Below are 25,294 nucleotides of genomic sequence, written 5' to 3'. Positions count from 1 at the left end.
TGTTTTTGGGGAAGAGTGGGATTTGCTGTGGGGAAGACTTTATTCTGTGTTGAAGTTTAAATAGATGCATTTAAGTCAAAGTAAGAGAGATTTTTCTTTAAATGATTGATTGTTCTAAAGGATTTTTTTCAGAATCATTTCAGTGTTAATGGCAGCCCAAAGAGCAGGTACTCCTATCCTAAACTGTTTTACACTTATAAACAACAACTGCCACGTTCCTTCATTCACATTTTGAGTGGTAAATGAAGTGATTCTTGTTCATATTTTTAGCTTACAAGGTGCTTGAAATGAATAGTTCTATATAAATGTAGTATGTTTTGTATTTTTTGAGTTACTATTTGTTCTGTGTCTCTCCCCTTGTCTCCTAGCTTGGGTTGACACAGTCTGGGAACTAGACTTCACTGAGACAGAACCCCTGGATTCCAGAATAGAAGAAGGGATCACAGAAGATGGGCTTGATGCATTCACACAACTTTACAAGTATCTCTACTCTTTTGCTTCCGAGGACTATGGGACCACTGAAGTATGTTGGAAATTATCCATCTCTTTATTTGGTGGCAAAGATGTAGCTGTTATATTTTCTAACTATTCATACTCACCCCATCTTTCTGTAGTAGTTCAGTAATTAAATATTTTGACTTCCGAATCAGTAACTGATATTTTATACAATACTATTCAAATAATATACATCTGATAAGGGATACTTTTTAAAACAATTTAATATGTGTGGGGCAAATGGACAGAAGGGCCCTTTTTCAAAATCTTAATGGTAGCTGATAATTTTTTTACATTACAGACTAGTAGTCCCGTGGCACTGTAATAACTATCAAATACAATACACCTGGGTTCCAAAGGTGCCGGATTATCGGATATGCCGGAGTATCAGGAGGTACTCCGTCGGGGGGCTGTGACGGGTCTGCCAGTGGAGAGGGGCAGAACGGCGCAGCGAGGGGCGAACTCTTCACCGTTTTGCAGGGAGGCAGGGGAAGTCCCTCGCAGCAGACCAGGGAGACCGGGAGAAGCTTTTCTCGCCCCGGAGGACACGGGTGGCGACCCGCCGCCCGTGAGCTCCGGGGCAAGAAAAGCTCCATTCGTAAGTGCGGATCCGACATAAGTCGGATCCGCGTAAGTCGGGGACTGCCTGTATCTGTTTTTCGTTGAAACCAGCATCATAACCCTTTGTACCTTTTTGATCTGAGTGGCCATGATAGGAAGTGGCCTCAGAGGGGAATTGATGTGTGAGTTAACATAGTTCTCATTGTCAGTTTTCTGCTTTGTCTCAGAATATCTGGACTCTCTTTGCTGAGAACAATCTCTCTCACAAAGCTCTTGTGGCTGTATTGTATCACTTTGTCCAAGTGGCTCAGAATAAAAAGTCTAATGTGCAGCAGCGGTTATATGGTCTCCATGCTGCTGGGCTGTATTTCTTACTGCTTGAAATCCCTGGTAAGTAGAGGCATCCCTCCTTTCTGTTCTTGCTAGTGTGGTTAATTTGACTCAAGCTGTCTGAGAGTGCTTTTACCAGTCCCTTTTTCATAAAAATGTTAAGTGGGATAGACAATGGCTATTGAGCCATTCCCCTCTGTAGCTGCGTGGATATTCAGTGCTGGAAAGTTGCTATGATATTAGCAGTTTGATGGTACATGTTGGGCCGCCCTGATCCAGCATCCTCCGTTCTGAGTGGTCCCAAACAAGGGAGTTGTCGTACCGGGAATGTCAGGACTGGATCTCTTCCGGGATTCACCTCTTGGCTGCCAACCCCGCCAGTGTGCTGCCCTTGGCCTGCTGGTGGGGCTCCAGTCCAGGTCCTCAGCCATATTCTGGCTGGCTCCCTGTCCCCGGCCTGGCCGATAGAGCTCCACTCCCCATCAGTAGGGCCACAGCTAGCCTGCTGCGCTCAGTGGAGCGCTACGCCCCCCAGTCACCGTTCTGCTCTAGCTGTCAGCTTGCTAGTCAGGCTCACTGCCTTCAGGCCACTGACCCTGCAGGTTGCCAGACTGGCTGAGTTCTCAGCTGCTGGCAACCTCTGAGGCTGGGGCTCTCTCATTTACCAATGTCTGTGGTCCGCCTGCCAGACCACAGATGTTGCTGGACCAGAGAGTCCCATACCATAGAAGTTCAACCTGTATATGTGATGCTCTGAGTCCATATCCTAATTGTCAGACATCTTCATCAGTCTGTCTCCATCACTGGCAGTTTTAGCAGAGAGACTTGAATGTGACATGGAGATTGAACTTCACTAGGAGATGATTGTATTGCCAGTTCTTGTGCGGTATCTGTTCTGTGGATTGTGAGGATTCTGCTCACTAATGCTTTGTTGGAAGCAAAATTATCTGATTAATATTGAGAGTAATTGAAGTTTTCTAGTAGACTGAATGTATGGCAGCATCCTTTTGTGTATTAAGGCTCCTATGCACTCTAGTTCAAAATGTTTTTGTTTTTTATAACAGTAAATTCCAGATTGGCTTATTGTTCTATTTTATTAATACCAAGGCTGTGTCTAGACTAGCAAGTTTTTCCACAAAATCAGCTGCTTTTGCGGAAAAACTTGCCAGCTGTCTACACTGGCCGCTTGAATTTCCGCAAGAACACTGACGATCTCATGTAAGAAATCAGTGCTGCTTGTGGAAATACTATGCTGCTCCCATTTGGGCAAAAGCTTTTGAGCAAAAGGGCAAGTGCAGACAGCTCAGCTTTGTTTTGCGCAAAAAAAGTCCCGATTGTGAAAATGGTGATCGGGGCTTTTTTGCGCAAAAGCGCATCTAGATTGGCACGGATGCTTTTCCGCAAAAAGTGCTTTTGTGGAAAAGCGTCCGTGCCAAACTAGACGCTCTTTTCCGCAAATGCTTTTAGCAGAAAACTTTTCCGTTAAAAGCATTTGTGGAAAATCATGCCAGTCTAGACGTAGCCCAACTGAAGATGTAGCTGAATTTTGTTAATTTAAATACTGATTTTTCACTTTCTGAACCTCAAGGCACCAGGATAGTACATGTATTCTAACCATCAGACTGCAAACTAGTGGAGCAGATGGCTACATTATGTTATGCTGTTCATGTTTTTGTAGTTTTGTTTTGAAACTTAAATATTGACTTGTTTTGTATTTTTTTCTGGGCAGGCAGTGTAGCTAATCAGGTGTTCCATCAAGTGATGTTTGACAAATGTCTTCAGAGCCTGGGAAAGACCTGGCCTCAGGAATCTGAACTGACTCGGAAAAGAAAAAAAGACCATGCCAAAAGGTCTCAGGCTGAAGCAAGAAGAAATAAGAAAGGAAGGCCAACCAGGAAAGAGAATTTTGATGTAAGATGATCATACAGTACCTTCAGATCCAGAACCTTATGCTCTCTATTAATTCATAACTCAATGGGAAACTGCTTTCATTTTGAAATCAAAAGGAGACTTCACTTCTCTTTCAGCACTTTCAAAGTTGTTTTTTGAAATCAAGCAGTGTTCTTGTAACTTTGTGCATCATTACAAATTTCTAAAAAGCCAGGCATGCAAAGTTAGCTGGCAGGTTTTTTGCTGATGAGTGGATTGTGATAGAAGATAGCGTCCTGTTCTGCAACATCATATTAACACATCCAGCAGTAGAGAGAGTAATGATGTTAATCATAAGTGCAACCTGAAGCTGTCTTGTATATTTAGAAGACCTGTATGTTAGTAGGACTGAAGGACGAAGGGTATTCAGATTTCTGTATTAATCTAATGATGGAAGACTAAGGGCTAAATACTTGCGGTTTCCTATGAAGTGCATATGAGTGTACCTCTTGAAAAGTTCTAGCTTTTCTAAAACTTTTGTTGTGCTTAGTTGACTCCTGGACATAAAAAATATGAAGGAATATGAGGGCAGAGTTGTGGTGAGAGAGGGTATGTCTACACTACAGCCCTAATTCGAACTAACTTAGTTCGAATTAGTGAATTGGAACTAAGCTAATTTGAATTAGTGCATCTAGACCTAAAAACTAATTCGAATTAGCATTTTGCTGATTCAAACTAGCATGTCTACATTGAGTGGACCCTGAACCGAAGTTAAGGCTGGCCGGAACCAGGACTTAGAGTGTGGAGCTGCTGCCTCAGGCTAGCCGAGGGCTGTGCTTAAAGGGATCTGACCCCCACCCCGGACAGACAGTTGTCAGGGTTCCCCGCTTACTTGTCTACCTCGATGAGGGACAGCAAAGCAATCCTGTCTTGGAGTGCCCTGAGTGCCCACACTCGGCACATCACAGCACTCGGCCATCAGCCTGGCTGCACTTGCCACAGGCTGCTATCCGGGGGGGGTGGTCATTCGGGGGCTGTCAGGATCCAGGAGCCCCTGCAGGAGAGCTTCCACCCCGAGGAGCCCACAGAGCCACCCAGTCCTCCCCATCGGGGGCTCGTGCCCCATTCCTCCATCACCTCCTTCCAGTTACCCCTCCCTAGCTCCCCTTCCTGATGTAAAAAATAAAGGACACGTGTGTTCAAAAATAGAAACTCTCTTTATTTAACAAAACTGTGGGGGGGGGAGATTAACCTCTCGGGAGACTGGGCGAAGGAGGTGGGAGAGGGGAGGGGGAAACCTGGGATGAGGGAGCTGGAAGGGGGAAGCCAGGGGAAGTATAAAACTATGGTACGCCATATCTTCAGTACTGTGTACAGATGTGGTCTCCTCACCTCAAAAAAGATATTTTGGCCTTGGAAAGGGTTCAGAAAAGGGCAACTAAAATGATTAGGGGTTTGGAACAGGTCCCATATGAAGAGAGGCTAAAGAGACTGGGACTTTTCAGCTTAGAAAAGAGGAGACTGAGGGGGGATAAGATAGAGGTCTATAAAAGCATGAGTGGTGTGGAGAGGGTGCATAACAATAAGTTCCTCATTAGTTCCCATAATAGAAGGACTAGACACCAAATGAAATGAATGGACAGCAGGTTTAAAACTAATAAGCGAAAGTTCTTCTTCACACAGCACATAGTCAACCTGTGGAACTCCTTGCCACATGAGGCTGTGAAGGCTAGAACTGTAACAGAGTTTAAAGAGAAGTTAGATAAATTCATGGAGGTTGGGTCCATGGAGTGCTATTAGCCAAGGGCTAGGAACGGTGTCCCTGGCCTGTTTGTCAGAGGCTGGAGATGGATGGCACGAGACAAATCGCTTGGTCATTGTCTTCGGTCCATCCCCTCCGGGGTACGTGGTGTTGGCCGCTGTTGGTGTTGGCAGACAGGCTACTGGGCTAGATGGACCTTTGGTCTGACCCAGTACGGCCGTTCTTATGTTCTAAGCTCAGTGTCAGGGGTCTCACTGGACCAACTTGATTTTCATGCAAACCTGCTCCTGGGTTTGTATGTGGCCTTTGGTGGCCAGGCTGGCAGCTCTCCTGCCCTAGATGGCCACTTTCCTGTGCCTGGTGCAGAGGTCGTGGACATTGGAGGCCTCCCTCCAAACCTGGATGAGGTCCATGATCTCCACACTAGACCAGGCGGGTGCCCGCCTCTTGTGGCCCCGGGCAGGCTCCTGGGAGCCCCCAGCCTGGTCCTGGGAAGAGGCAGAGGGCTGGGTGGCAGTGAGTGGCTGGTTCGTGCTGTGCCAGGTGCAGGGTCTGCTGGCTGGGTGCTGGCAGGCTTGCAACTGGCACGAGCACCATAGCCAGACCGTACCCCTTTAAGGGCTCCGGGGCCGGGAGGGGGGCAGAAGAGTTTCCCTGGTTTGGCCCAGAGTGGCCACCTGGGCAACCTGGGAAGGGCTAGCTTCCCACTAGTTCGAATTAAGTGGCTACACAGCCCTTAATTCGAACTATTTAATTCGAACTAGGCATTAGTCCTTGTAGAATAAGTTTTACCTAGTTTGAATTAAGCGCTCTGCTAGTTCGAATTAAGTTCGAACTAGCGGTTTGTATGTGTAGCACCTATCAAAGTTAATTCGAACTAATGGCTGTTAGTTCGAATTAACTTTATAGTGTAGACATACCCAGACAGTGGAAAAGAGTAGGTAGAGCTAGGAATTTAGGTATTTGGCTTTGTGTAGATCAATATCAGTATTCAGACACCCAACCCTTGTTCTGCAGGGGTGGTGTATATGTGAGAGGGGGAGGAGTTGGTAAACTCTCAGAAGGAAATAAACCGTGACATTTCCCTGTATGTCACATCCTGTCTCTAGTAATACTAAATTCCATTAAATCTTTTGCAAGAACATGTTTGATATGTTGGATACAAATTCCAGTCCTACTTAACTATTAACCAAGTACATAAGCTAATCAGAATTTCTGCATAGTACAAACAAGAGTTTCTGATTTCTAAGGAAAAAAGGCAATTTTAGCTATGATAAATGATGTTCTGCCTTCTACCAATCTAGATGGATGAGATCTTTGAAGAGGAGGAAGATCAAGAAGAAGAGATTTATTTTTCAGCACGTGACTTGCTTCAAATTCGTGAAGCCATCTTTCTCCTCCTGAAAAACTTCTTAAGACTTCTGCCCAAGTTCTCTCTGAAAGAGAAACCTCTTTGTGTGCTGAATTGCATGCAGGTAACTAAAACTATTGAGACTCGGGTATGTAGGCACATCCTCGCCCCTTCCCATTACCACCATCACCACTACCGCTCACATAACCTCCCCTCTTTGTTTTTTTACCTTGTAGATCTTTGTTGAGTTAACAAGCTTTGAACCTGCAGTGCGTGAATTTGAGTTTTCAGGAACAATGTGAGCTGTTACTTTTTAATATTTATACATTGTTTTGGAGAGAGAAAGCAGTGAATATATTAGATAGAAATATTCTTTGGATGTTACAATGAAAACTGATTTTTCTCTAGATAAATTTGGAATGTGTGGTCTTCCTAGATTTACATAGAAACTATAATCAGTGAATTTAAAATATGGCTTTCCAGTTAATACATAGTATGTTTGGTCACTTTAATAAAGTAAATAAATATCCAGCAGTAAGTGAAACCACTTCAGCATGTTCTTTTGTTTAGGAACATTAACCAAGCAAAATATGTCCCAGAGTTGGCCTATCATGGGCTGTTCTTGCTGTGCTCCCCTCTTCATGGTGCAGAAGATAAGGTAAAAATCGTAGTCTTTCAGGACCTTATACATCAAAAGGGAACAATTATTTCCCCCTTTAGTAGATCACTTTAATGATATACTTAAGTTTCCCATTTGGGGATAGGCCTAGGTACTTCTTTTTCCTCATGCCTCTTTTCTGCAACTTCTATGATGACTGTTGTGTATTTATACACCTTAGTTTAATGAAAACATTTTGGCAATTGTGTATCAAAATCAGGATAGTTATGTAAAATTGCATCTCTTCAGTATCTTAGAGCAGAGAATCTAAACAGTTTCTGACTTTAACTGACAATTCTTTCGCTACCTGCTAGGTGGTGCCCTAATTCTGTTATATTCTGTGTTGTGGTTTTTAGTGATATTCAAAAGTGGGAATTGTGGGAATATTACTCACTGTGGGAAGCAGGATTAATGCAAACTGGCAGAAAATTCTTTCTCATAGGGACATCTAATTATTTTGCAAGTCTGCAGTTTGGCCTTGTTTGTTAAATCAAGCCCCCCTCATTTGAACTTAGAAAGTTTCCGTGTTTTTCGGGATTGCAATATAATACCAAGAAGCCACTAACGCTCATTTGTTCAGAATTTGGATCCTGTTTTCTACCTCTCCTTTCCAAGGCCCCTCAGCCAAAATATATGAATAATAGAGACAGTGTGACAACTAAAGTATGGCAAGCATGGAACACCAAAAATGTACTTTCTGCACCATCCATGCGAAGGCATTTAATTTAAGGTGCTTTCTGTGAGAAAGTTATGAATTTCCTCAAATTCAGTGGATTTCTGTTGCAACTGATTTAGAGTTGAAGGCTAGAAATCTATCTGACTGTATAACACAGGCATTTGAATTTCAGTCAGTTAACTTCTATATTGTGTTACACTCAAAATTATGCACCTTGTTAACTCAATTGCCTTGCTACAAAGTAACTTTTTAGGTCTTTTCAGACTTGTATGACATCAGTTAAGGTAAGTTTATCCGCAATACAAGAAAAGTGCTATCTGTCTGTAGCCTCCCTTTTAAAATATTCTGTTTTGGATTTTGTTAGGGAAAATTGTACAGTGTGAACCTGCCTGGCTTTAGATGACTTTATTAACTACAGTAACATGTTTTGTTAGTCTTTAAGGTGCTACAAGGCTATTTGTTGTTTTTTAAGTTTTTCCTATTACAGACTAACTTGTCTACCCCTCTGAAGCTTTTATTAACCAAGTCATTCTTCTAGTTCTTGTTGCTGAAGATTTGCTGATTCTGGCTGTCTCTTCCAGACTCTGCGCCGTATCTTCTGTCGTCTTCTCAATGTCATCCTCATGCTGCAAGGAGAGGAAGGATCCAGGCATACAGCCCATTCTATTACATCACAAGCTATTAGTGCTAGGAATCATGGAATACAATTCATCAGGTGACATACAAAGTTATTGTCTTCCCTTTGGCATTATCTCCCTCCTGATTGCTAGTTAATAAAGAATTAGAATAGCTATGGTTTACTCTGCTACTGTTTTGCATGGATGAGGATCGATTTCAGTTTCTGTCATGAGAGCTAACATAGATTTTGCCTTTTGGGGAAAGGTTGAAAAATGGGATGGGAGGGCAAAGATCTCCTGTTTTAGACTTTCATCAAATTCTGGGGATTTTAGTTCATAACAGAGTGCGGTGAAGGAGACATTATTAATTAGGAATTTATCCTTTAATTTTCTATTCATCTTTTTGCATTTTAGCTTTTTGTTTTCCTTTGTGCTATTCTCTATGCTTGGAGCAGTATCTTCCTAGGGCCTATTCTTTCTTCCAACCCTATTCTTAAAACCTGTTCCTTTCTGGAATCTTTCTTATATAGGCTCTGCACCTTTATTTGGCATCCCCTACCTGTACTACTGTCCCTTGTCTTGTCTGCTATTGAATACAGATGTTTGGAACAGATGGGACACATTTAATTCTGGTTTGCAAAGTGCTGTTCAAGTTTTTGGCTTTATTTAAGATTGTTTAATTGCAATTAACTAGTGAGGGCTCTGAGCACTTGAGTGCTGGTGGACTTAATAGAACCAGCCCAGGTATGGAGCCAACCCAGGTAGTGTTATGTTGTGCTGCATTCCCAAGAGGGTAAGGTTTAGTTTTTACATGGAGTTTGGTTTTAGTATGCCACTGCCGATGTGTTGCTTTTAAGAGCAGCTCCTGTTTCTGATTTCCTCTTCTTGCACTTAGAAACAAGAATATTTTAAAAGTGCTGTTTATACAGAGACCATTGAACCAAGTTTAACAGTGAGGGGTGGAATAAGGAAGCTCTGTGTACAGCTGCCTCTCTGAATATAGGAGATGGCCTTGTGCTAAGATTTTGCTCCCTATCACAAAAGCAGCCTGTTACAATTTGCTTGTTTCTGTTTTGTGCAGCTTTATAGTAGATGAACTAAAGGAAGTCATCTTTCCGGTGCTCCGAATCTTACTTCAGCATATCTGTGCCAAGGTATCTTAGGTCTTTTTTATTAGGGATGATAAATTGCGTGTAATCTGGTAACCGTGTAGCCAAATACTTTGTTGGTTACACGGTTATCCAATAAGTGGCTCTGCACTGAAAATACCTAATGATTCTGAGCTGGGACCCAAGCCAGTCTGCCCATCTGCTAGCTCCTTAGATACTTTTAATGCAGAGCTGCAGCAGGGGATGCTGCCGGGACCCGGCATGAGCTGAGACTGAGCCAGCCACCCCCCTAAAACATTTACACATAGAGCTGCAGTGTGTGTGTGGAGGGGAGGGAGAGAACGGGGGGAGGGGAGGAGATTGCATGTAGCCCTTAGCATGAACCAATAAACATCTGCTTACCAATTAATCATTTAACCAGACACACTTATATCCCTGCCTTTTATATCTCAGATCTAAAGGGAGCAGCACTATTCTTTGATAGAATATGATGCTTATGAATAAACACGGAGAAACCATTTTCTTAAAGATTTTTAAATAGTGAAAATTATCACCATAGGTTTTTTATTGGCTGTTTGAGAGTGTCTGAGATTGACAGTATGAAAACACACATCTAAAGAGCCACGCTGTCACAACAAAGTGTAATATGCATCTTAGCAGAGATTCTTGTGGACACTCCACTGTTCACGGTTGCTTGTGCCTTCTATTGACATTTTTAACAATAATTTTAAAAATCCTGCGACAAAGGAATTACTTATGTGGCCAAGTAAAATTAAAGAAACATTTGACATGTGTAGTTACTGTTGATGTAACTTCAGAAGCTGGAAACAAGGATAACAAGAAGCCTGTGACCAGCTAGGGTGTCCGTGGATCACCCTTGAAATCAAGTTTTTCTAGCTTTCACAGTTGTCTTTGGCAGCTAATATTACCCCATTTTAAAAAGGGGGAATCTTTGCTTTTTAGCATTTGTGACATGCCAAGGACCGTATGTTGACTAATTTACAAAGACAAGTTTAGAATGCTGAAATTACTGGTAGCCAGTCCTACTAGGCTATATTACCTTCTTGAATAACCTGATATTTATTCTGAAGATTGAAATGCTTTTTAGCTATCATTATAAACAACCAGACTTTTGGTCTTGGCAAATTCCTTGTCCTTGTATTTTAGGTCCCAGATAAATCTGACTATCGTACCTATGCTGCAGAAGCCCTGATGAAATTGCTGAATAAGCTCCCTTGTACAGAGTATGCTCACTTTATAGCTTGGCTTTATAGATACTCGCATAATACCAAGGTAAGTGGCTTTGCTTTTGGACATAGCTGTGTTTTGAGCATGTAAAACACTGTATAAGTAGTGAAGAGTATTTTTTCTTATTGCTATTTTCTTAATACAGCCGGTCCCCAAGTTATGAACACGTCGACTTATGACCGTTCGTACTTACGACCAACCTCCCATTAAGCCCAATACAGCCGGTCGCCAAGTTACAAATGTGCGATCCGCGCTTACTAACAGCGCGGCCACATTTAAAAGCCTGTATTCCAACTTACAAACAAATCGATTTACGACCAGGTGTTCGGAATGTAACCTGTTCGTAAGTCGGGTACTATCTGTACGTACATAATGGACAATCTTGTGTACTTCTCTTCCTAGATTTCTTACAGAGTGTTTGCCCTTGATGTAGCCTTAGCTCTGTTGGACCTACCAGAGAGGAAACCGGACAGCTCTCTGACTGGGGAGCATCAGAAGCTTCTAAAGCACAAGTTTCTGGTGCAGGATATGGTCTTTGGCCGCTGCTCAGACAAGGCACCTACAGTCCGCAGCAAAGCACTATCCAGTTTTGCTTACTGTCTGGAAATGAAAGCTGCCACTACATTGGATAGCATACAGGAGTTACTACAAGGCAGTATGTATGGCAGCTGAATTCAGTGCTGCTAAATATCTCTTGATTTGGGGGGAGGGAGATAATTATTAGGAGATCAAAGATCTGATTGTCAAGGAATTGGAAATCTGTGCATTAGGGATGTAAATGACTAGTCGATTGTATCGGTGACTGTATCAGAGGCAGCAAGGTGGTGGGGGGAGCAGGAGCTGGTGCTGGGTGGGACCAGCTTAAGTCAGTTTCCTCCAGCACTGTCTCAGTGAGGGGGCAGAAGGGCAGCATGGGAAACTGTGCGAGAGGGGACTCGAGCAGTCCCCACTTGCGCTGGGTCCCAACTGCTGCGCTTCTGTCTTTTACATGTAGTAAGAGCCCTATGGGGCTCTTGCTACATTTCAAAGGCAGAGGCACAGCAGTCAGGACCTGGAGCAAGTGGGAACTGCTTGAGTCCCTGCTTGCCCCGGGTTCCCTGCTGTACCTCTGCCTTTTAAATGTAGGAAGAACCGTGGGTGGCTCTTCCTACATTTAAAAGGCAGAGGTGCAGCAGGAATAGTGCGCCCCCCTCCCACCATTGACTAATTGAGTAGATGGTTAATAGAAATTTAACATCCCTAATGTGTATAGGTCCCTTTAGGTATTTTGACAAAATAATATAAGTGTCTTGTTACTCATTAAAACTAGTATTTAGAAAGGATTTATTGACCATATGACTGTTTTAAACAGATGACTTTGAAAGACATTTACAAATTACTAAATGACTCATTTAAAAAAATAAATTCCTCATTCCTGACATTCAGTTGTTATATCTTCAGAAACCTTTAGTGTCTGGAAAGTTTGACTTTCTTGTATTGAGAATGCTAAATTTCCCATGGTGAGATAAAAAGCCAGATGGCATGCTTCAGTACTGCATCTGTAGTCTTTTTTTAGACTACCTGCTTGGTTATTTTTGGAAAGAAGAATCCTGAATGGAATTATCTTGTTTGATTCTTTTTCTTCCTTCTGTAGCTTCTGGTCATACACTTCTAGACACCAACAACTACCCTGAGAGTTTGGTAACTCACACAGAAGGTAAAGTATTCTCTTTTTTTTTCCCCCTCTTTTCCTCCACATGTCTTATGTTCTCTACAGAGAATCTATCTGATATATGAAATCCCTGGGGGGGAAGAGGAGAGTACAAAAAATTCTCCATTTAGTGATCTGCTCCACTGTGCAGAGAATATATTCTTTTTGTATTCTCAACCTTTTCTGTACTGATTTTTTTTCTCTTAGTTCCCTCCAACCATCCACTGAAGACTCTTCCAACTTTCAAGACCATTGAATTGACCAGAGATGGTGATACTACAGTGTTTGATGGTAGGTCAAAATCATACTTGTCTTTTTAGCTGATACTAGGTTTTGCAAGTATCTAGTGGCAATCAGATCCCCTTACGTGTACTTAGCTTCTAGATTGCTATATAAATAGATCTTTCTGTGGAGATTGTAGGTTCCACTTACATGTGATATGGGGAGGGGAGGAATTTTCAGTCTTAATGAAATTCCATTTCCATGTAAGTCTGGAAGGACCACCCTGGAAAGTGTATTTAATCTTGACATATTGATATTCATTTATACTGATATGGAAGAAGCACTTGTCAAAAAGCAGATTAATTATCATTTCTTTTGGAAGGAATAAATTGGATTATAACACTAGTAGCTCCATTGCTTATAATGTTAATCATTTCTCTTGCTTCAATGCACAAGGAACAAAGGTTTTCCCCAGATAAATATTGCACCTCTATCTAGGTGCAACAGATAAGTGTAAAAATGTAATACAAAAAGTCAAAAAGGAGTTTGAAGAAGAGCTAGCCAAAAAATCAAAAAGTAATAAACATTTTGCTAAGGATATCAAAAGCAGGAAGCCTGCTAAACAACCCGGGGGGACCCTGGACGATCAAGATGCCAAAGGAGCACTCAAAGAGGATAAAGTAATTGCGGAGAAACTAAAGGAATTCTTCACTTTGATCTTCATGGCTGAGGATGTTAGGGAGATTCCCAAACCTTTCTTTTTAGGCGACAAACCTGAGGAATTGTCTCAGAGTGAAGTATCATTAGAGGAGAGTTTGGAACAAATTGATAAACTTAACAGTAACAAGTCACCAGAACCAGTTGGCATTCACCCAAGAGTTCAAAAAGAACACAGATGTGAAACAGCAGAACTATTAACTGTGGTTTGTAACCTATGCTTTAAATCTGCTTCAGTTCCTAATGACTGGAAGATAGCTCATGTGATGCCAATATTTAAAAAAGGTTCTAGAGGTGATCCCAGCAATTACAGACCAATAAGTCTGTCAGTTCCAGGCAAATCAGTTGAAACTATAGTAAAAAAATAAAATTATCAGACACGTAAATGAACATAATTGGCAAAGTCCCTTGCCAAAGGCTCTTAAATAAGTAAGTTGTCATGAGATAAGAGGGAAGGTCCACTCATGCATTGATAACTGATTAAAAGACAGAAAACAATGGGTAGGAATAAATGATATGTTTTCAGAATAGAGAGAAGAAACTAGTGGTGTCCCCCAATGGTCTGTACTGGGATCAGTCCTATTCAACATATTTTTTAAAATTGGAGAAAGGGTAACAGTGAAATGGCAAAATTTGTAGATGATACTAACCTGCTCAAAATAAGACCAAAGCAGACTGTGAAGAGCTTCAAAAAGATCTCACCAAACTAAGCGATTGGGCAACAAAATGGCAAATGAAAAGTAATGTTGGTAAATGTAAAGTAATTCACATTGGAGAAAATAATCCCAACTATACATGCGATATGATGGGGACTACTTTAGCTACAACTACTGTGACAGGGTTAAGAACAAAAGTAGTGGAGGAGAGATCTATAAGTTTCAGACTAAGGAAATCCCTGCCCTCTGAGTAACAGGAAGGGGCTGGTTTAGAACCAGCAGAGGCAAGCTGGGGCAGTGGAACAGCTGGGGCTAATTGTCCAGCCTAGCCCAATTAGAACACCGGGGGGGTAATTAAGAAAACCAGTTCAGACTGGCTATAAAAGAAGCTTGCCTGCAGTGTAGGGTGTTTGCAGCTGCGAGGAAGGAGGAGAGCGCTACTGGGAGTAAGAGGGAAGGAGATCACAACTAGGAGGACGAACTGGGGAGAAGGAAGGTGCTGGGGAACGTGTGGGGAAGTAGCCCAGGGGTCTTGGAGCTGTATTATTGCAGGTGTCGGGGATTCACACAAGCAGCTACTTTCATGTGGCCCTGGCCTGAAACCCAAAGTAGAGGGTGGGCCCCCGATTCTCCCCCCCCCCCAACACCCACCTCCCGATTTCCACGCAGAGGAAAGGACTGGAGTTTATTCTCTGTTTTACCATATGCTAGCCAGTGATAAAAAGAACTCCAACAGCTAAAGCCCCGAGTGTGGTGCCTAAAACTGTGGGCTGCTGTGAGCCTCTGAGGCAAGCAAATCCACCAGGAAGCGCTGGACCCACTGGGGTTTCTTTGGAGCCTTGTCACACTACTCAAGAGAGATCTTGGAGTTATTGTGGATAGTTCTCTGAAAACATCCACTCAGTGTGCAGCTGCAGTCAAAAAAGCAAACAATGTTAGGAATCATTAAAAAGGGGATAGAGAATAAGACAGAAAACATCTTATTGCCTCTATATCAAACTAATGTACACGCATGTCTTAAATACTGCATATAGATGTGGTCGCCTCATCTCAAAAAAGATATATTGGCATAGGAAAAGATTCAGAAAAGGGCAACAAAAATAATTAGGGGTTTGGAACGGGTCTAGTATGAAGAGATTAAAAAGACTGGGACTTTTCATCTTAGAAAAGAGGAGACTAGGGGGCTATGATACAGGTCTATAAAATCATGACTGGTGTGGAAAAAGTGAACAAGAAAAATTTATTTACTTATTCCCATAACATGAGAACTAGGAACTTCAGGGGGTAACCGAATTAGTCTGTTAGGATACGTCTACACTAGCCCCCTAGTTCGAACTAGGGAGGCTAACGAGAGCAACCCGAAATTGCTAATGAAGCGTGGGATTTAAATATCCCACGCTTGATTAGCATAATCCCGGCCGGTCGCCATTTTGGAAACTGGCTAACCCGAAGTAACTGCCCGTGTCTACATGCGGCAGAGAAGCAGGATTCCAAGAGAAACCCCGTCGTTTGAATTGACTGTTAAACCTCATTCCACAAGGAATAACAGTTAATTTGAACTAAGGGGTTTCTCTCGGAATCCTGCTTCTCTGCCGCGTGTAGACACAGGCAGTTCTCAGAATCCCGCTTCTCTGCCGCGTCTAGACGCGGGCAGTTAATTCGGGCTAGTCAGTTTCCAAAAATGGCGACCGGACGGGATTATGCTAATCAAGCGCGGGATATTTAAATCCAGCGCTTCATTAGTAATTTTGGTCGCCCTCATTAGCCTCCCTAGTTCGAACTAGGGGGCTAGTGTAGACGTACCCATACAGAAAAAACAATAAATGGTCTGGTAGCACTTTATAGTCTAACGAAACATGTAGGTTGTATCACAAGCTTTCGTGGGCATAGCCCATTTCTTCAGATGGCCCAAATGAAATGAACAGGTAGCAGGTTTAAAAGAAACAAAAGGAAGTTTTTCTTCATGTAGCACATGGTCATCCTGTGGAACTCCTTGCCAGAAGAGGTTGTGAAGACCAGGGTTTAAGAAACAACTAGATACATTCATGGAGATTAGGTCTATCAATGGCTTTTAGCCAGGATGGGTAGCAATGGTGTCCCTAGCCTCTGTCAGACTGGGAATGGGTGATGGGAGGGGGATTGCTTGATGATTCCCTGTTCCGTTCTCTCCCTTTGGGGCATCTGGCATTGGCCACTATGGGAAGACAGGAGACTGGGCAAGATGGACCTTTGGTCTGACCCTATGGCCGTTCTTACGTGTGTTGTGTGAGAGTGGAATTCACTTCTTTGTAGCATTAGATATTGGCTACTGCTAAAAGCAAGATATAAAGTTAAATGCCTTGGTGCAACATGGCTAGCTGCTAGTGCTAACTCGTCTACATGAAAAAATTGGCATGCAACTTGACAGCTCAGCACATATCATGTTACTATTAGTAAAGGGAATTTGAGGCTTTCTTCCTGTTTTCCCCATCCATCCATCGACTGAAATAATCAAAATCAACATGTTTATATTGTGTTGTTTTGACCAATTAAAATATTCAGAATTTTGCAGAATGATACAATATCACAGACAGAATTTCTAAATTTTCGTGATAAAGTTTTAATTTATTAGCACAAAATTCCTCCAAGAGTACAATGTGGCTAAGGCATGTTACAGAGCCTATGGTGCATGATGTGTACTACATCTACTACATCATGTTCATTCCCTTTCTAGTCCTTCTCAGCCTACTTGGTACTGTCCCTGTCCACAGTGCTGAAATGCTCAGTCAGTATCAGTTGGTAAGAGCATGATTAGCTTAGCCAGTTTCCCCCTGCAATAGTTGAGTTTGTTCTAGACTGGCCTTCCCTAAAATTTGTTGCTACTAATTGAGGCAGCCTATCTCTGTTCCAGTAAAAGGATCTGACATTATAAAGCCATGTAACAGCTGGAGTTGAGTGGAGAGAATAGCTGCCAGTTTATAAAACCATTTAGGGCCCAATCCAAAATCCACTAAAGTTAGTAGAATGATTTACTTTGACTTTAGCGATTTTGGGATCAGACTTTCATGTCTAGCTTGGAGCGCTGCTTCTGTATTCTGGTCAGTAAATTATGGAAACGCTGTGTCCATATAGGGGAATTGTTTTACACTGAGACTTTTTAAAGTATACTTGGTAAGAAATTCCAATATAGGAGCCCTGGAAGGTGAAAGCAGCTTTAAAACCAATTCACCAGAAAAACTTTAGTGCTGGAATGTTGATTGTCCTGTGTGTCAGGGGTGATAACAGACACTGTAAGAGCCTAGTTACATATACCAGTTAGTAAAGTTGCTTGGGATGGGGGTGCAGGGTGGGGGTTGGAGGGGTCTGTGTAGGAGGTAGGGTGCAGGAATGTGTTGGGGAGAGGGGGCAGGGTGGGAGGGGGCAGGGGATGGGATCGCCTGCCTGGCACAGCTCCTGGAGAGTTCAGGTTGCTCCACGTGGCCCTGTGCTTATAGGCACCACTTCCCCACTACTCCCACACACTCTGCTCCCATTTGCCATGATTCCTGGCTAGTGAGAGCGATGTGGGTATGGGGCCTACAAGCAAACCCAGGGACAGAGCTTCACTGTGCTCTTGTCCACAGAGCTGCTTCATCCCCCGCTGCCAGGCAGAATCCACGGGCCTGCTGTAGCCCGTGGCTTGTCTTGATCCAGCCCACAAAGCTCAGGACTCCCCTCTTCTTCCCTCCCCACCCCCCAGCAGGATGAGCTGTGGCTAGAGCGCCAGAGTTGGTTCACTGTGCTGCAGGGTGGGGAACCCCCAAGCCTTGTGGGCCAGATCAAGGCAAGTTTCAGTCCGCAGGTTCCCCATCCCTGCAATAGAGTATACTTGAATTTTCAAAAAACCTTTCACAAGGTTCCTCACCAAAGGCTCTTAAACAAAGTGAGCAGTCAAGGGATAAGAGGGGAGTTCCTTTCATGGCTCTGTAACTGGTTGAATGATGATATACAATGGTAAGAATTTATGGTCAATTTTTACAATGGAGAGATGTCATCAGTGGGGTTCCCCAGGGATTTCAAAGGATTCATAAATAATCTGGAGAAAGTGGTAAATAGTGAGATGGCAAAGTTTGCAGACAATGCAAAATTACACAGGATAGTTAAGTAAAATGCGGACTGTGAAGGATCTCACAAAACTGGCTGAGTAGGCAACAAAATGACAGATGAAAGTGGATGTTGATAAGTTCAAAGTAATGGATGTTGGAGAAAATCCCAACTATAACATACACAATGATAGTTTGTAAATTAGCCGTTAACACAAAAGGAAGAGATCTTGGAGTCATCATTGATAAATGTAACCTGATTTTAAAAAGTATTGGATAAGTTCAAGGAGGTTAGGTCTATCAGTGGCTGTTAGCCAAGATGGTCAGGGATGCAATACTATGTTTAGAGTATCCCTAAACTTCCAGCTGCTAACAACTGTGACTGAATGTGACAGGGGACAGATTGCTTGACATTGCCTGTTCTGTTCATTCCCTTTCCTGTCATAGTGTGCTATTTGCCCTATCAGTGTCTTCTGGTGATACTTCAGTCTCTACCTGTGTTGCAGCTCATGTCTTTCTTTCCATGGACAGGGAAGGAGATCATGGATATGCTGAGACTCAGAGCAGGAGATGAGAAGACAAATGTCAGGAAGTCTGCGCTCCAGGTATGTGTTCTACTGAGCGCTGAGTGTGCTATTAATATAAATATGTAGGCTACCATCCTGCAATGAGTTCATGCAGTGATCTGCAGATATGGAGCTTATTGAAGGTTCATGGCCTTGTTTTGCTGTTCATGCAGGATACAGGCAGGTCTTGCAAAATGCTTTCTCTCTTTGTTCCTGATAAGTGAATTATGCAGGCAAAAATTCTACCAGTACTTTCATTGATGTTCACTTATTTCATCATTTAAAAATAGGGCTTCTTTTCAAATGTCAGTAGGCTATTTAAGCAATTTCTGTATATAAATTGAGGCATGTTAGTTGGATAGTTTATTGAGAATTCATGAACTCATTTACAAAGGAACCGGGTTTTGCCCAGCCTCGGTTTTTGGCATATACTACTTTAGTTAAAAAAATAAATAAATAAATCTCAGAACAACAGGCATTTGGTTTTGAAAGAGACTTACAAATATATTGTATTTGGATTTTAGAATGTTTTCCTTTCTCTTGTTACGGAATGATGACCCACGCAAATAGAAAGAGAAACTGTGACTACAGGGGAAAAGCTGACTTTATTTACATGCTGTTACAAAGCTTGTTCGCTTACTGTTTTTATGTCCCCCAGTGTTATCTGTACATCTTGGGACCAGTTCTTCTCCCATTGAAATCAATAGGAAGTGGATTAGATTTTTCATTGGTAGCCAAATATGCACCCATTGAACTCCTTTTAGTGTTGTCATAATTTTTTATTTTAGGTTTTCATGAGTATCTTGAAACACAATGTGATTCCATGTACCCCGGAAGACTTGTCCACTCTTCAAGATCGCTGCCGGGACCCAGCTGTCTCTGTCCGGAAACAGGCAATACAGTCCATTACAGAGCTCCTTCTGGTGAGGAGAAAAAATTATGCTCTGCCAGTCTTGATAAATATTGTGCGTTCTATCGGGGGGAAGGGAGAGGCCACGTAACAGATTAGCCCCTTATTTCTCCATTGAGTTTCTTTAGCTTGATTTAACTTTATTGCCTTTGACATGAGATTGTATCTTATACATAGTTGTAAATAATATTAGACATTGCCTATTGTTATACACATCTCTTTCTAGCTCTGATATAGCTCTCGTGTAGCAAATTGGTATGTTTGTTCACCTTGTCGGGTAAAAGAAAGAAAAATCTGAATTGTTATATTGAAATTACAATATGCAAATTGTCATTGAAGCATTTTTTCTGCTTTATTTACAAAAAGTTAGGCAAATAAGATCAGAGCATAAGTTTTATATTAGGCATAGCTCACTACTGCTAGTTTTAATTACCTGCTGTAGTGCTTTACTGGAACCTTGCTCAGACTGATTTTGGTTTTAGTAAATAAATGTTACAAAACCTCAGGTCAATAGGAGCAACTACTATGTCAGTGTTGCTCAAAGTGGTTCGTAAAACCACTCTGAGAAACCTGCTAACTGGCCGCTCTGGTGAACTTATTTACCGGCTACGGAGCCTCGCGGCTCCCCTTGGCTCTGGTTCGCCATTTGCAGCCAAGGGGAGCTGCAGGAAGCTGCAGCCCAGCCCATGCTGCTTCCTGCAGCTACCCCTGGCTGCAAATGGTGAACTGGAGCCAAGGGGAGCCGCGAAGCTCCGTAGCCGGTAAATAAGTTCACCGAAGCGGCCAGTTAGCAAGTTTCTCAGAGTGGTCTTGCGAACCACTTTGAGAAACACTGTGCTATGTTGATCATGACTATAATACTCAGCAAATCCATGGTACAGAGATCTGAGGTTTCACTGTTCTCACGGGCTTCATCAGTACATTGGAAAGTAACATTTCTTGAGTCTGTCAGCATATATAAATTCTCCTCAATTCTGCCTACAAAATCTGAATTACTAAGTATTTTTAATAAGGAATTTTCTTCTCTTTAGACTCAACACACTAATGTTATGATACAGAAGGCCTGGTTAACAGGTGTGATTCCTGTTGTGATAGACAGTGAAAATTCAGTTCAGGAAAAAGCCTTGGACTGCCTTGATCAGCTTTTGTTGCAGCACATTAAACATTATAGTAAGTTCAGGCATGAAGACCAAAACCAGACACTAGCCTGGGATCTCCTGGCCCTTGTCACTGCAGAAAACCAGGAGTTGAGGTAGGTCAGTTGTACGGCAAATGGGAATTTGGATTCTTATTGGACCCGCCTGTTAGCTACCCCGACTTGTATTTCTTTAGTCATGTACTGCTATTACAATGCCTGTACTTGTAGAAAAATGCTTGAAATGTGTCCCACTAACCCTATGCCAGGAGATGATTGATTGCTCTGCGGAACAATTGTAGCTTGTTTGTTGGTTAGGGTAGGAGAACTAGGAGACAAGTTCAGGGTTCTGTTTCCATCTCTGCCACTCGCTGTATGATTGCAACCTTTGTGCATCTCTGTCTGCTTACAGTGAAAATGTATGCAATATCTACTGCACAGGGATGTTGCGAGGCATAATTAATTTTTGATGAAGCACTTTGAGATCCCCAGGTGAAAGATGTTACTATTAAGTGATACTGTCAGTGCTAATGTAGGTATTGTTATATTCTGAGCTTCTTGTGTTGCTCTACTAGTTTCATGGGAAAGATATAGCAGGCCTGCAAATCAACAGCCAATTATTTCCATGTTGGCAGTTGGTGAACACAGTTCTCCTGCGTATTGGATGTTTTAATTTTGTCACTGATGCCTATTCCCTGAACCCTGGTCTTTGAATAGGAGAATGACACATGTGGTGTGTTACTGGTGTATTGCTAGGAAGTTGGACTATTTTTCTCATCACACAATTAACTTTAATAATCATATATATTTGGAGAGATCAGCATACATGGGGGTTTTTTCCCCCTTTATTCTGGTGTAAAATATGTGACTTGTCTTATGACTAATAGCAGCTTTGTGCCTTCTGGGGAAAACTGTGGGAAGTAGCGAAAGAGATGAGGTGTCACACAAAATGACAGGGACACACCACTGATGAAAAGCAGCCTTATGTTTATTAGTCAACAACATGTAATAGTTTTTAAATAGAAAACTGATCTGTTGGTCGTGCTGCCTTTTTGGCTTGCAAATCTATTTTATAACAGGTTGGCCCAGCACCCTCGGGACCTGACTGGTCCCAGACAAAAGAAGGTCTGGGAGGGCTCTCCTTTGAGATGGGTAAAACCAAATCCCGAAACTCCCAGGATTTAATACATTTATTTTCCTCTTGGCTTATGAATATTAGCTAGAGAACCACCAAAAAAATAATTAAATTTTCTTCGCAATAAGCATACCAGACATCGGACGCAATTTGGCGGTGATGTGAAATGTATAGTGTTACATCCATGTCTTTGTGCGCACCTGAATTGGGAATTGGACTATGGAAGAGAAGATGTAAATATTTGAGGGCTAAATGTAGACTAGGATGTAATAGTGCAGTCGATTAACTAATAAGCAAAAGTTCATAGGTTAATGTTCTAGACTACGTGCATTCCTTCTCCCTCCCCACTGCGGCTAGTACATTTTTTTTAGCAGGCTGTCCAGCAGCCCAGCCCAGCTCAGTCCCAGCTTGCGCTGGGTCAAGGACCTACCTCTGCTGCAGCTCTGCATATAAAGTGTAGTAGGAGCTGAGTGGGCAGGCAGCCTGGCTCAGTTCCAACTCACGCCGGGTCCAGGAGCTCAAGCTGCCCCTGGACAGGGGCTGTTGCCACCCTGTGCTGCTGCCTCTGTTTCAGAGACAGTGGTGCAGGGCGACAGGCAGCCGGTCTGTGAGGGGAGGTGGTGTTGAAACTGGTTGCCCTCGTGGACCAAGTCCCGCCTGGCATCCTATGCTGCTGCCTCTGATACAGAGGCAATAGCGTGGAGTGGGGCTGGCGGCACTGGCTGCTGGCCTCAATCCCGGGGACTACAGAATAGTCAAGTAACTGATAAGAATTTGTGAGGTTAATCTACTGTTCAATTAACCAATATTTAACATCCCTAATGTAGAATGAAAATCCTGATTTTTGGTCAGAACAGTGAGAAGTGGGAGCTTTATTTGAATAAATAGCCACCAGCTGGCAACATCACCAGCTTCGTTGTGTTGACTGCTGAGTGAAGTGTGAACTGGCTAAAATTGCTGGCCCTCAACATAGCCCCCCATACAAGCTGTTTGTTAATGTTGTGCTTAGCTCTAGTCTCTTTTCTGTCTTCTTCTAGCCGTTACTTAAACAAAGCCTTTTACATATGGTCCCAGAAGGAGAAGTTCTCTTCTACTTTCATAAATAATGTAATGTCACACGTGGGAACAGAGCATGCTGCATCAGCCTGGATGCTGCTCGCCAAGGTAGCAGGTTCGTCCCCCAAGCTGGATTACTCCAAGATCATCGAATCCTGGGACAATGTCAGCAGGTGCGTTGCCTCTGCCTTAGTCACTAGTGGGCAGTAGAGGGTGGGCTGAAAGAACTCGCTCCTCTTTCTGACTCTTCACAGGTAGAGCGCTGTTCAGTGACTGCTTAGATCAAAGTGCTTCATTTAAATTAATGGTGCTTCATGTAGGAGGCAAGCAGTGGCCCAGAGCTTTGAGCAAGAGCTTGATCATCTGCTACCTTAAAGTTGCCTTGGAGCTCTATCCCTGTTCCCATTCAGCCTGGCCGTTCTGTCTTCAGCATGCATACTCCAAACGAAAGCACTTTCTGACTCTAACCAGTTGTTCTTCTTGGAGTCATGTTTCTATTTGTCCCCTTGATGGTCTTCCAGGCAGCAAATTCCCAGCACTGACTCTGCAGGTCACATGCTGTGCGTAATTGGACACGTTGCAAAGCATCTTCCCAGAAACACCCAGGGCAGGTTGATTGGTGAGTGCCTTGATGTGGGTCAGTATTCAGCATTGCCTTTCAGCTCCACTGCGTATTTTTGTGTCTCCGTTAACAGTCAGCATGAGCCTCAGGTGGTTGACCTTCTTTTCAGATGATATCCAGTGCTGGCTGAAGGAGCTGAAGTGTCCCCTTGAGGTGATTAGCCCAGCTGTTGAAGCTCTGCAGAAGCTCTGCCATGCATACACAGATGCCCCGGAGGCGGCACAGGTAAGACTTCAAATACGCTTTTAAAACAGTGTGTTTGACGCATCTCTTGTCTCGGAGAGGAAAACTGCTCTCTCCTGAAAATGCTGGCTTCTTGAGCGCACAAAAGGAAGAGATTTCTGTCTCCAGGAAATTGCACCTCTCTTCTGTTTAAGCCTCTCTATTGGCATATCACAGCAATAGTGGCATACACCTAGTGAAAAGGGTGGGTTTTGAGAGAGCTGTTGTTTTCAAAAGGATGTTCTGGACTTGCAATCACTTTCTTAAGGAACTACAATAGTGCCTGTTTTGAAACAGGGTGTTTTGTTCTGCATGCTTTTCCATTAGCTTATATTGAGGCTAGAAGTGCATTACATGTATGCTACCACAGAGAAAGTTGTCACTGCTAACCTGCTGTATACTCAAGTGAAAGTTAGGTGATAGTGTTTCTCAGACTGCTAATGGAATTACTTGATACAAGACAAACTAGGAAGGCAAACGCAGGTTTGTGTAAAGGTCTTTCTTTTGTAGTGAGGTCTGCAGAATGGAGTAAGCAAGGGAGATTTTAACTTATTGATGGAAAATTCTGCTTCCTCTGTAGCCGGGGAATGGGCAGGGTGGGAGGGGGCAGGGAATGGGATTGCCTGCCTGGCACTCGTGTGTTCATTTTTTTAAATTGTATCCTTTGGTATATATGGTTGTGACTGTTTTCTTCCATTATTTGATCTGAGGAAGTGGGTCTGGCCCACGAAAGCTCATCATCTAATAAACCATCTTGTTAGTCTTTAAAGTGCTACATTGTCCTGCATTTTACTGGAGAGTTCAGGTTGCTCCACGTGGCCCTGTGCTTATAGGCACCACTTCCCCACTACTCCCACACACTCTGCTCCCATTTGCCATGATTCCTGGCTAGTGAGAGCGATGTGGGTATGGGGCCTACAAGCAAACCCAGGGACAGAGCTTCAGGAATGGCAACATACAAAAACCTGTAGGGGAACACTTCAATCTTCCTGGACACACAATTGCAGATCTAAAGGTAGCCATCCTGCAGCAAAAAAACTTCAGGACCAGACTACAAAGAGAAACTGCTGAGCTACAGTTCATCTTCAAGTTTGACACAATCAACTCTGGATTAAACAAAGACTGTGAATGGCTTGCTAACTACAGAAGCAGCTTCTGCTCTCTTGGAATTCACACCTCCAGATCAGCTGCTAGAAGTGGGCCTCATCCTCCTTGATTGGATCCACCTCGTCATCTCCAGCCTGATCCTAGTTATACCTAGGCATAGTTATACCTGCCTCTGGAAATTTCCACTACATGCATCTGACGAAGTGGGTCTTTGCCTTCGAAAGCTTATGCTCCTACGCTTCAGTTAGTCTATAAGGTGCCACAGGACTCCTCGCCGCTTTTTAAGCTCTATAGCTTACCCTAAGCAGTGTTGGTTGAAAAAAAGAGGCTTAATTGGCACAAGTTTTCCTCAATATTGGATTCTTCCTACATGTAGTTTAAATTCTATTGTTAACATGAATCACATCTACTTCATAATGGTGTCTTAGACATCTACCATGGGTAGATAAGTAAATAGCTTGAGAAGATGCAGTAATCACACTAGCTGCTCTCAGCAAAGCATAGTGATTCCTAGGTGCT

The 25,294-nt window shown here is 42.9% G+C and overlaps 1 protein-coding gene across 3 annotated transcripts in view; it reads left to right on the top strand.

Annotated features, from left to right (window-relative positions):
- Window positions 1-25,294, top strand: part of LOC102450522 (condensin-2 complex subunit D3-L) — a 54,168-nt gene that overhangs the window by 2,948 nt on the left and 25,926 nt on the right. For all 3 annotated transcript variants that reach the window (XR_012899317.1, XR_012899316.1, XM_075916399.1), the window contains exons 2-19: window positions 369-523; window positions 1,284-1,446; window positions 3,116-3,297; window positions 6,322-6,492; window positions 6,605-6,666; window positions 6,939-7,026; window positions 8,284-8,417; window positions 9,401-9,473; window positions 10,596-10,721; window positions 11,079-11,331; window positions 12,310-12,372; window positions 12,574-12,657; window positions 18,554-18,627; window positions 19,377-19,511; window positions 20,530-20,750; window positions 22,806-22,997; window positions 23,346-23,443; window positions 23,556-23,671. Coding sequence is in view for 1 of the 3 variants with exons in the window: in XM_075916399.1 (XP_075772514.1) it covers window positions 369-523; window positions 1,284-1,446; window positions 3,116-3,297; window positions 6,322-6,492; window positions 6,605-6,666; window positions 6,939-7,026; window positions 8,284-8,417; window positions 9,401-9,473; window positions 10,596-10,721; window positions 11,079-11,331; window positions 12,310-12,372; window positions 12,574-12,657; window positions 18,554-18,627; window positions 19,377-19,511; window positions 20,530-20,750; window positions 22,806-22,997; window positions 23,346-23,443; window positions 23,556-23,671 (2,390 nt within the window). In the remaining 2 variants the exon portion in view is untranslated. The remainder of the gene's footprint in view (window positions 1-368; window positions 524-1,283; window positions 1,447-3,115; window positions 3,298-6,321; window positions 6,493-6,604; window positions 6,667-6,938; window positions 7,027-8,283; window positions 8,418-9,400; window positions 9,474-10,595; window positions 10,722-11,078; window positions 11,332-12,309; window positions 12,373-12,573; window positions 12,658-18,553; window positions 18,628-19,376; window positions 19,512-20,529; window positions 20,751-22,805; window positions 22,998-23,345; window positions 23,444-23,555; window positions 23,672-25,294) is intronic.

Source organism: Pelodiscus sinensis, unplaced genomic scaffold, assembly GCF_049634645.1.
Source record: "Pelodiscus sinensis isolate JC-2024 unplaced genomic scaffold, ASM4963464v1 ctg35, whole genome shotgun sequence".
NCBI lineage: Eukaryota > Metazoa > Chordata > Testudines > Trionychidae > Pelodiscus > Pelodiscus sinensis.
Note: the sequence above shows the minus strand (reverse complement) of the source record. Positions and strands in the feature narration are given on the sequence as shown.